General features: G+C 34.3%; 2 protein-coding genes across 3 annotated transcripts; both read left to right on the top strand.

Annotated features, from left to right (window-relative positions):
- The first annotated feature begins 1,400 nt into the window (after positions 1–1,400).
- Positions 1,401–5,529, top strand: LOC104222847 (uncharacterized protein At4g15545). Its single transcript, XM_009774169.2, has 9 exons — positions 1,401–1,896; positions 1,985–2,053; positions 3,224–3,280; positions 3,515–3,557; positions 4,004–4,084; positions 4,217–4,471; positions 4,908–4,950; positions 5,053–5,131; positions 5,220–5,529. Exons 1-9 carry the CDS (start codon positions 1,633–1,635, stop codon positions 5,310–5,312), a joined length of 984 nt encoding a protein of 327 aa, XP_009772471.1. The 5' UTR covers positions 1,401–1,632; the 3' UTR covers positions 5,313–5,529.
- A 545-nt stretch (positions 5,530–6,074) lies between these two features.
- On the top strand, positions 6,075–10,536 carry LOC104222848 (receptor-like cytosolic serine/threonine-protein kinase RBK2). Of its 2 annotated transcripts, none has more exons than XM_009774170.2 (9): positions 6,075–6,261; positions 6,992–7,095; positions 7,212–7,628; positions 7,731–7,982; positions 8,070–8,224; positions 8,589–8,668; positions 8,755–8,890; positions 9,011–9,160; positions 9,851–10,535. In XM_009774170.2, the coding sequence occupies exons 1-9, from the start codon at positions 6,224–6,226 to the stop codon at positions 9,968–9,970; spliced, it is 1,452 nt and encodes a 483-aa protein (XP_009772472.1). In that variant the 5' UTR covers positions 6,075–6,223; the 3' UTR covers positions 9,971–10,535. The 2 variants fall into 2 exon arrangements, with proteins under 2 accessions (XP_009772472.1, XP_070015339.1); XM_070159238.1 differs by lacking the exon at positions 6,075–6,261 and adding an exon at positions 6,526–6,633 and having other exon boundaries at positions 9,851–10,536.
- The last annotated feature ends 1,508 nt before the right edge of the window (positions 10,537–12,044 follow it).

Raw genomic sequence — 12,044 nt, 5'->3', positions numbered from 1 at the left:
TGATAAATACAAAGCTAGACTTATTGCAAAAAGGTTTTACCCAAAAATAAAATATTGATTATTTTGATACTTATGCTCTTGTAACTAGAATTTTCTCAATTCGTGTTTTATTTGTATTGGCTTTTATTTATGAACTTTTGATTCATCAAATGAATGTTAAAACTGCATTTTTAAATGGTGATTTGGAAGAGGAAATTTACATGGAGCAACCTGCGGGTTGTATAATGTCTGGCCAAGAAACCAAAGTATGTAAATTGCTAAAATCTTTTATATGGTCTAAAACAAGCACCTAAACAGTGGCATGAAAATTTGATCAAGTATTGGTTAATGATGGTTTTTCATCAATTGAAGCAGATAAACATGTTTATACAAAATGTGTAGATGGTACATGTGTTATTATTTGCCTTTATGTGGATGGCATGCTTATTTCTAGTTCTAGCCTTGATTTGGTACATAAAACCAAACTTTTCTTGTCTTCTAATTTTGAGATGAAAGACATGGGAGAAGTTAGTGTTATTTTAGGCATGAAAATTATAAGAGATGACAATAGTTTAATGTTGACTCAAGAACATTATTTTGAAAGAATTCTTAAAAAAATTTAGTTCACTATATTTTTTAATATTCTTTTCGAGATACGTGGGGGATTGATAGAAAAAAATAATATTTTTAATATCTCAAAAAGAAATATTCAAATTAATGTCTATGTTCATTCCTTGATATAATATTAATTGCTCTTTATTATACAAATTACTCTTATTATTTGTAATAGATTGTACAATACAATTTTGAAATAATAAATCTGATTTTGAATACCCATATATATGTATATATGAGATTTGAAGACATTTTGTAGCCTTAAATGGTTTTACATTTTGTTTATTAAAGCCTTATGGCTTTTCATTTTGGACGTTGCTCAGTCAAAAGCAAACTGACAATTTAGTCTTAATTGTATTTATGTTTCAAAACGTTTTAATTTTCTAATGAAAACGTAACGTTTGTTTGTAACAGTCATTCCATTTTGAAAAAGCCATTATGGCTTGGACGTTATCTGAAAAATAGTTCATTTGTTTTGGACTATATATATTTTTGTGTTTTCATCTTCTAAATAGAGTGATCAGAGTTAAAAACTTTTTTTCCTTTTTTTTTGTGTTGGGTTTTCTTCTCATAAGTCTTTGTTGTTGTTGTTGTTGTTCCTAGTTATACTAGAAGAGCTTGTTGAATCCTGAACAATACGCCTAATAATATTCATCACCATATGAACGAAATATCCTTACGAACAATATACTTAACACGCCTCAAACTAAATTTTTTAATACCCGTAATCATTCAATTTTTCCAACAAAGCAAATACCAAATCTTCCTAGAAAGGAGAGAACTAAGAAGCAACCACACACAAACATGACAATACAAGAAACCTTCCTAGAAAGTGGAAAATCAACCACACATAGAAATGACCAAGTATGTCCAAAAATAACCTTATCCTCCTCACCTTCACATAAATTTTACAGCAGAACTATACTAATAATTCCACAAACAGAAAGACAAAAGAAAACAATGGGGAGTTGTGATAACAAATTTACAAACCTTTTAGTAATATAGTACTTGTACTACTGTAGAAACCTAAGTAAAATAATGCTGGCTAAGGAATTCGATCTTCCCGAGGAAGTATTGGAAGTACTGCCGTCAGATCCATTTGAACAGTTGGATGTGGCGCGTAAGATCACCTCCATTGCTCTTTCCACGCGCATCTCCGCCTTGGAATCGGAAGCCGACGCCCTCCGCCGCCAGCTGTCGGAGAGGGATGACGTCATCTCCGACCTTCACTCCCAGCTCGACTCCCTCGACTCCTCCCTCTCCGACGCATCCGACAAGCTTTCCCGCGCCGAGCAGGAGAAGGTCCGACCCGACCAATTTGGGCTTCGTGTTGCATCTTCTTCTTCTTGGACTAGGGGTTGACCTTTTGATAGTGTTTGAATTTTTGCAGGAGAGTTTGGTGAAAGAGAATGCAGCGCTATCCAATACTGTAAAGAAGCTTAATCGTGATGTTGCTAAGGTATTATTAACTCTTACTCCGTCCCAACGTGACAGTGTTGGCTTGACACAAAATTTAAGAAGAAAAGAAAGACTTCTGGTACATGTGGCCTAAAACAAGTTATGAATCATGTTACTGAGGGTAAAATAAAAAGTTTGAAGTTAAATGTTTGTGAATGTAAAATGCGACATTCTTTTTGAACAAAGGAGTAGTTTTTAGTTTGTTTGGGGATGGATGGAGCATAATGGATATAGAGGATTTAAATTGCGAATTCCAGCTAGTGTGTGATTGAAACATAGTTTGTGCTGTGCTCATTTGAAAAATTGGGGATGGGGGTGGGTGAGACAGGAAAGCTGGATTATGGGTTTTTAGAGTTGGGCAAATTATCGCAATTTGGCAACTGAATGATGCTGCTGTACTTGGTCCATACTAGCATTTGTCTAAAGATTATAGTTTTCGAAACTCAAAGTTTTTTCTTAAAATCTTTTTATAGATAGCTAAAAATAAGTAAAGTTTGAATCTTTAAATAGGTGACCCTGTGGATTTGGTGTCTTTTTAATAGGTCATAATGTAGAAGGTTTCTTTCCTCTTCTTTTTTCCTTTAAGCATCCGGTTTCAAAAGTTTACTGACACGACTACTTCGGATTTAGGCTAGTCGCCAGGAAAGCCTACTAAGGGGGTAAACTGTTCTTTTCTGAAGAGTGAAGAGGACTCCATTCCCAAGGTCCGAAATCAGAGCCTTTAATCCAGAAGCTAGTTGAAATAGCAATATGCTTTTATGGCTTGATAAGAGATTTAAGAGAGGAAGGGGAAAAAAGGGTGGGAAGACAAGATTATTAGGGGTATTTGTCTAACAGTTTCACTTTATTCGGAGGAATTTTTAGCTAGTTAAAGACCTTATGGAGTGACGAGAGCTCCTACCTGTTATAGAGTATGCAATTGTCAGTTTAGCAATTATACAAACAAGCGTTTTTATACTTTCCAGTAATGTCCTCTGGTTAGAGCAGTTACATACATTAACATGTGTTAGCCTCTTTTAACTCAGCCTCTCGCACCCACAATCCACTTACCCCCATAAAGGCGCTATTCCTCTTGACCCAAATTTCTGACGTCATGTATCTACTATGGTATTTAGACTATTGCTTTTGGAATTTAATTGTTGAAAAAGATTTGTTGTCTTGAAAATTACAGTTGGAAGCCTTCAGAAAGACACTTATGAGATCACTCAATGAGGAAGAAGACAGCCCGGTAAGTCAATTGAAGTATTTCTCCATCTTCCTGTTGTTAATTAACTACACAAAAGTATAGTATTCCTGGAACTAAAATAATGCTTGTGAACTGAACTATTACGTGGATATGGGTTTGAATTTCTGGGTGCTCAAAGTTTTTCAGGATAAACTGGCAACACTACTACCTCCTAATCTTGCTATGTAGAGGATGTGCTATCCTTATTAATACCCTGTCACTTTTGGTGTCTGACAGGCTGGAGCTCCAAATCTTGCCAAAAATGGACAAAGCCAATCAGGTTTGTCCTTTTTGTCATTGTTCGATGTCTATATTCTTTTTCAGCGATTTGCTCATATTCATTATCTTTTTCGGGAACTTCTTGTGCTGCTCCAAAGTTTACTATGTGAAATATGCTGTGAAGTTTACTATGTGACATGTGTTCCAGAGTTTACTATGTGAAGTATGTTTATTAGAGTGGAGTTTCTCCACAGCTTTTAGATATAGGAATTTTTGTCTTTTCACGAGGATACTTCGACACATGAAGTTATCTATTATTGGTTCTAAGGATTAAAAGGTTTTTATTGATTTGAGAATCTATTCTGCATCTAATTCTACTATACTTGAGTCATTTCCTCTTCCCTTTTGATTTTCTCTTAGCATATGTACTGGACACTTCTTTTTCTATTTGGGGTAAATGGAGGTTGGAGGAAACAATTAACTTTGCCAATTCTATAAATTATTCAGATGAAGATGCTTCCCTGCCACCTCCTCGGGCCCAGTCAACAGAGAGTGGACATTCATATTCAGAGGATGCCGAGTCAGAAAGTGAGCTCTAAAACCCAAAATTGTCTGTATTGTGACATTGTTAATGACCTCTGGCTAAGCAACTTTTGATCTACGAAACACTTACATTCCGTAACTTAACCATAAACTTATATTTTTATTCAATGGTTGCAGCTTCTAGGCCTCGCATATCGCCAGGCTTGTTGTTAGCATCACAGACTAGTACTCCACGTCTTACTCCTCCTGGTTCCCCTCCAAGTCTTTCGGCATCTGTGTCTCCTTCAAGGTCACCAAGACCATTATCTCCAAGGAGACATTCCATTTCATTCTCAACAACAAGAGGCATGTTTGATGACAGATCTTCAGTATATTCGTCAACCTCAAGCCAGTATGGCTCGATGTCAGGCCTTGAAACAGGATCACAAACTGGTTTGTTCTTTTGAAAACATCAAATTGGGTTCCTTTCTTTGCTCAAGTTTGGCATGCATAAGTTAATATCTGTGATGTTTGTTTGATCTAAAACTGCAGTACTTTTGTCTTAAGCTCAAAGGTTGGTCTATAATGGACAACTTCTTTTGTGTAGAATTGTTGGGATGAATAAATTTTAGTTAATGAAATACATTCTTCCCAATTGAGGGCCTATCTTTGAGTAAGGTAATGCAAGGATGAGGGATGGCTCTCTTGTCTGCAATCACCACCTTCTACTGGATACCGTGCAGTTTAAGTGCCACCAGTACTCTTTTGCACTTATATATAGTGCATCAATGCGTACCCGTGTTACTACTTCTTAATTTAACAAAATTAAAGCCTTATGTTGTTTTGATGTCTGACATGAGTTTCACCACCTTTTCATGTACTATTCCAGCACGGGCTCGAGTGGATGGAAAGGAGTTCTTCCGACAAGTCAGGTAAAGCTATTGCCACTATCCTCTGTGATTCATCTTTATATGATCCCGATTTTCCATTTTGAGCTTGTGTTTCATTACCATGGATGGTTTATGCATTATCAGGAGTCGGCTATCATACGAGCAGTTTGGTGCCTTTCTAACAAATGTTAAGGAATTAAACTCGCACAAGCAAACAAAAGAGGTATGATTTCCCTACGCATATCACTTGATCTTATGACATTAACTACCACGTATTTTACAAATATAACAGCTTATTTTGATAATTTTAGGATACTTTGCGGAAAGCAGCTGAAATTTTTGGTGATGAAAACAAGGACCTGTATACCATCTTTGAAGGGTTGATTACTCGTAATGCCCAATAAAATGTAATCTTCCTAGTTTGGAGCCTGGAGCCTGTTGCATGTATTTTTACTGTAAAGTGATTAATAAATTAAATGTACCAAAAGTTTGTAATTATTGCTTCACTGCCTTGGAGCTTCTTCTTTTGTAATCTATGTATTGTATCTTAATTTATAGCTTCACCAGCAAAAAGCATTTCATGACATTTTTATTCAACTCAAATATTTTGAGCTTTGAAAATCTAGTACCTCAATGTCACCTTTTGTGTTGTAAGGCTTCAAATCTCATCAACTTCTATTGCTTCCCTTTTCATTCCGGAGTACTACTAAATCCAAGAATGAGTTAGCAGGTTCGGTAGAACTCAGTGTATTGGATCAAATCCTATATATATGTGTGCAAAAACAAATAGAAATAGAATTAAATATTGATTAACTCGGAAGGCCACAATGTTTACATTCTAGATTCGTCTGTGTGTTCATCCATCTCGAAAGAGAAACTGGAAAAAGAAAAAAAGGAACCTTTTTGAGTTTGACACTGGTGATCTCTATTTGATCTGCACGCAAAATTAAATGCTGAATAAATAAAAAGTGTGTGTATATATATATATATATATATATATATATATATATATATATATATGTTAAGAGTATATCTACTAATATGCTATCATTAATTATATTTTGTATTTATAATCTTTGCTCTAGGTCCCTACAGTATTTATTTTTACACGTTCCACAATTTCGGGCATGCAAATGCAGGTTGACAACCGCTATTTTCCATATTTCCTTTTTCTCATTGTCTCCTTCTCCTATCTCTCTATACTTCTCTCTCATTCATTCTGCAATTCTCCCATTTTTGGATTCTGTTGAGGAAGCCTAATTCATCCTTTTTTGGTTTATTTGGCTTTAATTTTGTGTTCTTTCTGTGAAGATCCATGGAAACTATTCTTGAACATTCAGCTAATTCTCCATGGTATATATTCTCAAACTCATTTGTTATGACTATGATGATATTTGGTTTGGTTTGTTACTTCATAAAGTTTCCTCTTTTTTGCTAAATAGGAAATAGGCAGCCCCGTTAATTTTAGCTAGACCAATTTGTGTTGTTGACGAGATAGTAATGTCACAGCCCTCTATATATTATGTGATGTCATAAATGGATCACTGTATATCTCTATCATATCAACCACCTCTCAATCCCAAATTAGTAATTGGGTCGGGCTATATGAATCTTTACATAGAAGATTCATTATATTAGACCGTTGTCACGTTGATGATCATCAATCTATCGCGACTCTCCTCCTTTATGTGGATCATTGTCATATGACAAAATTCGGATGACAAGGTAACATATTAACATTTTTTTATGTTGGGGGGTAAAACCAGAAATGATGTTGGCAGTTTTTCTTTGGCAATTTTTGAATTTCTAGGCATGGTTTTCGCTCTTTAATATAATCTATGATTTTTGCGTCGTTTTCCTAAATTAGGCTGCAGGTAGATTCAGATAACATTATTTTATTAACAATTTAAGGGCATGTGATCGGTAAAATGGACGAAGAAATGGGAGAAGAAGCTTTTTCCTTGTTTGTATGCCTGTAAAATCTTTGTGGAATATTTGTATGATTTTCTAAAACTTAATAAAATCAGTGCTTTTCAAGAAATGATCTTTTTATATCTCTGGATTCCCAAAATTATGTTAACAGTGAGAATACCCGCAATGCCGATGAAGAAGAGTCAGACGAGGAGCTTTTCAAGATAGGGCACAAGCTACTATTTTGTGCTTCCTCCATTTCTCTCTCCGCTGAAGGTGAAAATCCATTGGACACGCTAGTTTCTCCATCATATAGTATTATATTACATCTGTTTATATACTCCATCAGTTTATCTCTTCCGTATATAAATCTTTTTATCATTTTATGCTAGAGTTTCGAAGTCTAAGCATGGGAGAAGATCATATGGATGAAGATTCTACTAGAGAAGTAATTGAGGAGGATAAAGTATATGAGGAGTCGATAAGAGAAGCTCCCGAGGATCAGACAGAGTCTGAGTCAACAACTTCCAAGCCTAGCACTTCAGATTCTGATGGTTGGCAAGGATTTATTAAAAGACTAAAGAAAGGGCCATCCATACATTTGCATACGTTCCATCCTAACATGCCTTCCCTACCTTCACTACCTTCTTTAAAGATGTTATCCAAAAGAAAAAGTAGGAGTGCACGGCGGAGCATGCCAATGTTGCCTGCTCCTAATCTAGATGTTGATTTGCAATACTGCTTTGAAGCTAACTGGAAGAATTTCTCCCTCTCAGAACTTCAGCAAGCTACCGACAACTTTAGCCCTGGTAACGCTTTCTATATGTATTCTGGCTTTTTCTTTATAATTGCTCCTACTATTGTTGTAGAACCACATTGTGATGCCTAATCTTTTATTGTCATTTGTGAAGAGAATTTGATTGGTGAGGGAGGTTATTCTGAAGTATACAAGGGACATCTCAAAGATGGCCAACCTGTGGCAGTAAAAAGGTTGACGAGAGGATCTCAAGAGGAAATGACATCTGACTACTTATCTGAGCTAGGAATTTTAGTACATGTCAAACATCCAAACATTGCCAATGTAATTGGATATGGAGTTGAAGGTGGGATGCACCTTGTTCTTCCTTTGTCTCCTCATGGGAGCTTAGCTAATATGCTTAATGGTATGTTCCCTAATCTTCTTTTTATGAAATTACACCTTATGTAGATTTTTAACTTACTTTCTTTTATTATGTATTTTACATTTTCAGGTGAGAGGGGTAAATTGACTTGGCACATAAGGTATAATATTGCTCTGGGCGCAGCAGCAGGCCTTGCATATCTTCATGAGGGGTGCCAGAGGAGGATTATCCACAGAGATATAAAGGCTGCTAATGTATTGTTGACAGAAGATTTCGAGGCTCAGGTATTTCTTTGTACTGGTCATCACACGATGAAAATATGTGGTGTTTCGAAGTGGCTTTATCGACATGCAATTAAATTCATTTCTATGTTTTCGGAATGTTATCTTTCATAGTACCTGCATATAATACATAATTTCAACTATGTGTTTTATTACTTGTTACCAACATGAAGTTTTCTTCAAGTGTCCGAACTCGATGGCTCTTATTACTTTAGGGATAAAACTCAATGCAGTTTATTTACAGATTACTAATTACTGATTCGTGTCTAGAAATTTGGAGTCACAAGTTCTACAAGGTTGCTGTGTTTCTATTTTGTTCACATTAAATTGCAGGATTTTTTGTTGCTCATCTTTTGATTTTCTGTAGATATCTGACTTTGGACTTGCAAAATGGCTCCCTGATAAGTGGACTCACCTCACTGTATCGCAGTTTGAAGGCACCTTTGGGTTTGTGGGAACCTAAGCTTTTTACCTATTGTAAATATGTGATAAGGATCCCTTGTGGTAACTTTCATCTTACATGTTCATGGCAGTTACCTCCCTCCTGAGTTCTTTATGCATGGCATTGTGGATGAAAAAACTGATGTCTATGCTTTTGGTGTGTTACTGTTGGAGCTCATTTCCGGACGTCCAGCTTTGGATGAATCTCGCAATAGTGTTGTGATGTGGGTATGTAATCATCTCAAGTCCCCTTCATTTAATCAACTGTAGACGTAGTAATACAAATTGGCTATTGTTTCAAGTATCAATCAGAGTGGTAGGATAAACTGTAACCAAATAACTTTACAGGCTAAACCTTTACTTCTCGGCAAGAAACATAATGAGATAGTTGATCCATCACTCGGAGATGCCTATGACTCAGAACAACTTAATCAGATTCTTATGGTTGCCTCATTATGCATACAACAAGATTCAGCAGATCGGCCTTCAATGAGCCAGGCAAGTAACATTAATTTTAGTCGGAGAATAGCCAACACTAATATTATCATAGTAACATAAATGTTGATAATATAACCATTTAAAAGAAGAGCATGGGATTTTTGCTGCAAATTTTGCCATCTTCTGGTATCTTCCATATTCACGCTTCTTCTAATTCTAGGAGCTAATGCATGATGGAACAATCAGAATGTTCAAAATTTTATTGATTAGGAAAGTGTTGATTATAATCATTCAAAAGAAAATGATGGACATAAGAATCACAATGTAAAACATTTTCCTAATTCTTGCATGTTGACAAAGACAGTTGCTTCAACCGAAGACAATATTTAAATGATTAAGAAAACTTTATTGGGAGAGGCAAGGTAATCTCCTCGTGCTATACTCAAAGCCATGATATATTGTGCTTTTTTCTGGGGATGTAGGGTGATAAGCTTTGATTGTTTGTTCCATTTATTCTCACCCTAGGCCAATGGCAAGTCTGTTATATGAACTATACTACAAATGGTTAGCAGTTATATCATATAAACACTATTACTCAAAAGGAACTTCTCTGTACATAAAGCTTCTTTTAAGTGTGGTTGGAAATGTTAAGCTTATATGAAGAAGACTTCGTGCTATATCTTTTAACATCAACAAAAGCATAAGAGAAGCCTATGTATTCTATTTTTCATCTTTGATATTAACATGCAGGTTGAGCAAATGTTAATTGGTGATGACGGTATTCTACAGAGCAAGAAAAAGTTCAAAAGATGGCCTCCCCTCAAGCGAAGATGTGCCATAGAACTGGATGCGCTACTTGAGTCTCCCTGACAAAAGTTTACAGATAATCCAAACAAGTAAAATCATCTAGAACTAGACCTTCTTAGCAGTGAGGATCTTTTTATGCGATTGAGCCCTCTGTAGTTGATGTCTGCACCATAGAGCTATTGGAATTCAAAGCAAGCATTATTAGGTGATTAAAGTTCTATACCAGTTATGTCGGAATTTGACAACCGAAACTGGGATAAGAAATCAAAACAAGAAGTGTAATGCTTCAACAGTTTGAAGTTTTGACAAGCGTAGCAGCTTTTGTCAGTGAATGTTCGACAACTATGTTGAAGAAGAAAGATATGCTAACATCTCTAGGGTGCATATTCAGATTCATCTCTATTTGATGCCATTTTTGTTTAAATACCTCCACAACTTATCAACTTGCTAGATTTTGAAACTGAATTCAATGGATACATAGAATTCTGAACTCTAGATATATGTAGGTGAAATGTTATAAACTAGGTTGCATGTACTTGAGTTTGACATGGCCAGCAAATAAATATGCATAGTACATTCTTTTTGTCAGAAATTGCAGATTATTGTCTAATGAGTTGTGATTGAATGCTCTTTGAAGATTTTCAAATACATATTTTGCTATTTTATTTTTCATATTTGCTTTATTCTTGATGTCTTTTCTCTAGCACTGTGGTTCCAAATGAACTGGATGACCCAAGAGTTCACACTTCATGGTTTATTCAAATTCAAAACTAAACAAACCATTAAAATGGAGGGTTCTTGAAATCAAGCACGTCTCAATAAAATTTGTGGCTTAAAGCCAAATTTTAATAAGTGGCATTTCTTTTTTTTTCTTCTTTTTTCTTTTGTTTATACTGTAGTTATCTTACAAAATGTAATACTAATATTTACTTTGGTTTTTTTCTTTCTTTTTGTCTATAATTTAGTTATCTTACAAAATATAATACGTAGTACTAATATTTATATTGGTAAGAAAATTCAAGTTATTAATATATTAGTCATGTATTTATAATGTGTTACCATGAATCTTATTATGAAAATATTATTTACCAATATGAAGATTTGAATTCAAAGTTCTAAAATATTTCTATTGTTAAAAAATAGACAGTCTTTATTTCTACTTTTATAAGAAGTTTGTATAAACTTCAATATTGTCTAAACAAAAATAAAATAGAAAATTCAAAATTAAAAATATTCTTGAGATCCCAAAATTTAGGGGGCCTAAAGCAAATGCTTTACTAACCTTCCTCTTGACTCTTGAGCCACCCATGCTTGAAATAAGAGTGAAGTCTCCAAATAAAAGCAAAATCGAGGGTAGATATTAAGCAAAAAAAAACAAAATAAAAATACGAGGGATGATACATCTTGTTGTTATTTGGAAGGATTTTAAGTTATATAAACAAATTTTCTTTTATACCCAGTTTAACCTATGACACGTTTTTTGCCATTTATATATATAGTTATATGATCCATAAAATATTTTTCTAGAAAAACGAAAATCATCATGTATAACATTTTACTTCAGTTCACTACTTTTTCGAAGACCAATTTTGTAATTAGGCCAAAATTCCAAAGGAGGTTCGTATAATTAATCTGAAGGAGGAGTCATAATAAAAGGAAAAATGTAAAATATTAAGTAATATTTTTCTTATATCTAAATTTTTGTAGACAAAGTTATTTGGCTAGCGTTTGGACATAGATTTGATTGAAACTTAAAAAAAAAAAAAAGAAGAGTTTTTGAAGTTGTGTTAGAAAAATAATTTTTAAAAATTTAAGTTATGCTTGGACATGTATTTTATTTGAAGAAAGGTTGAAGTTATGTGAATTAAATTTTTTTTTTCTACCAAAAACTATCCTTGGGAATTTGAAATTTTTTTATAAACAAATAAGTAATATTTTTAAAATTGTTTTTGAAAAAATGAAGCCATAATATATGGCCAAACCGGAGCTGCAAATCAAAAAAAAATGTAGCAGGTATTTTTCATTAATAAAAAATAGGACCCAACTATAAGAAGTAGTACATAAAACGATTAAGAGGGTGTTTGGATTGACTTATTTTAAGTGTTTATTGGCTTTTAAGCATTTTTTTAATTTGTGT

The sequence above is a fragment of the Nicotiana sylvestris genome, chromosome 1 (genome assembly GCF_000393655.2).
Source record: "Nicotiana sylvestris chromosome 1, ASM39365v2, whole genome shotgun sequence".
Classification (NCBI taxonomy): Eukaryota; Viridiplantae; Streptophyta; class Magnoliopsida; order Solanales; family Solanaceae; genus Nicotiana; species Nicotiana sylvestris.
Note: the sequence above shows the minus strand (reverse complement) of the source record. Positions and strands in the feature narration are given on the sequence as shown.

What these genes read in the sequence shown, in the direction of transcription:
- LOC104222847 (XM_009774169.2), top strand. Translation starts at nt 1,633, where the DNA reads ATGCTGGCTAAGGAATTCGATCTTCCCGAGGAAGTATTGGAAGTACTG. An exon ending in CCCGCGCCGAGCAGGAGAAG is followed by an intron (nt 1,897 to 1,984) that starts GTCCGACCCGAC and finishes GAATTTTTGCAG; the next exon opens with GAGAGTTTGGTGAAAGAGAA. An exon ending in ATGAGGAAGAAGACAGCCCG is followed by an intron (nt 3,281 to 3,514) that starts GTAAGTCAATTG and finishes GGTGTCTGACAG; the next exon opens with GCTGGAGCTCCAAATCTTGC.
- LOC104222848 (XM_009774170.2), top strand. Translation starts at nt 6,224, where the DNA reads ATGGAAACTATTCTTGAACATTCAGCTAATTCTCCATG. An exon ending in CAGAAGATTTCGAGGCTCAG is followed by an intron (nt 8,225 to 8,588) that starts GTATTTCTTTGT and finishes GATTTTCTGTAG; the next exon opens with ATATCTGACTTTGGACTTGC. An exon ending in GCAATAGTGTTGTGATGTGG is followed by an intron (nt 8,891 to 9,010) that starts GTATGTAATCAT and finishes ATAACTTTACAG; the next exon opens with GCTAAACCTTTACTTCTCGG.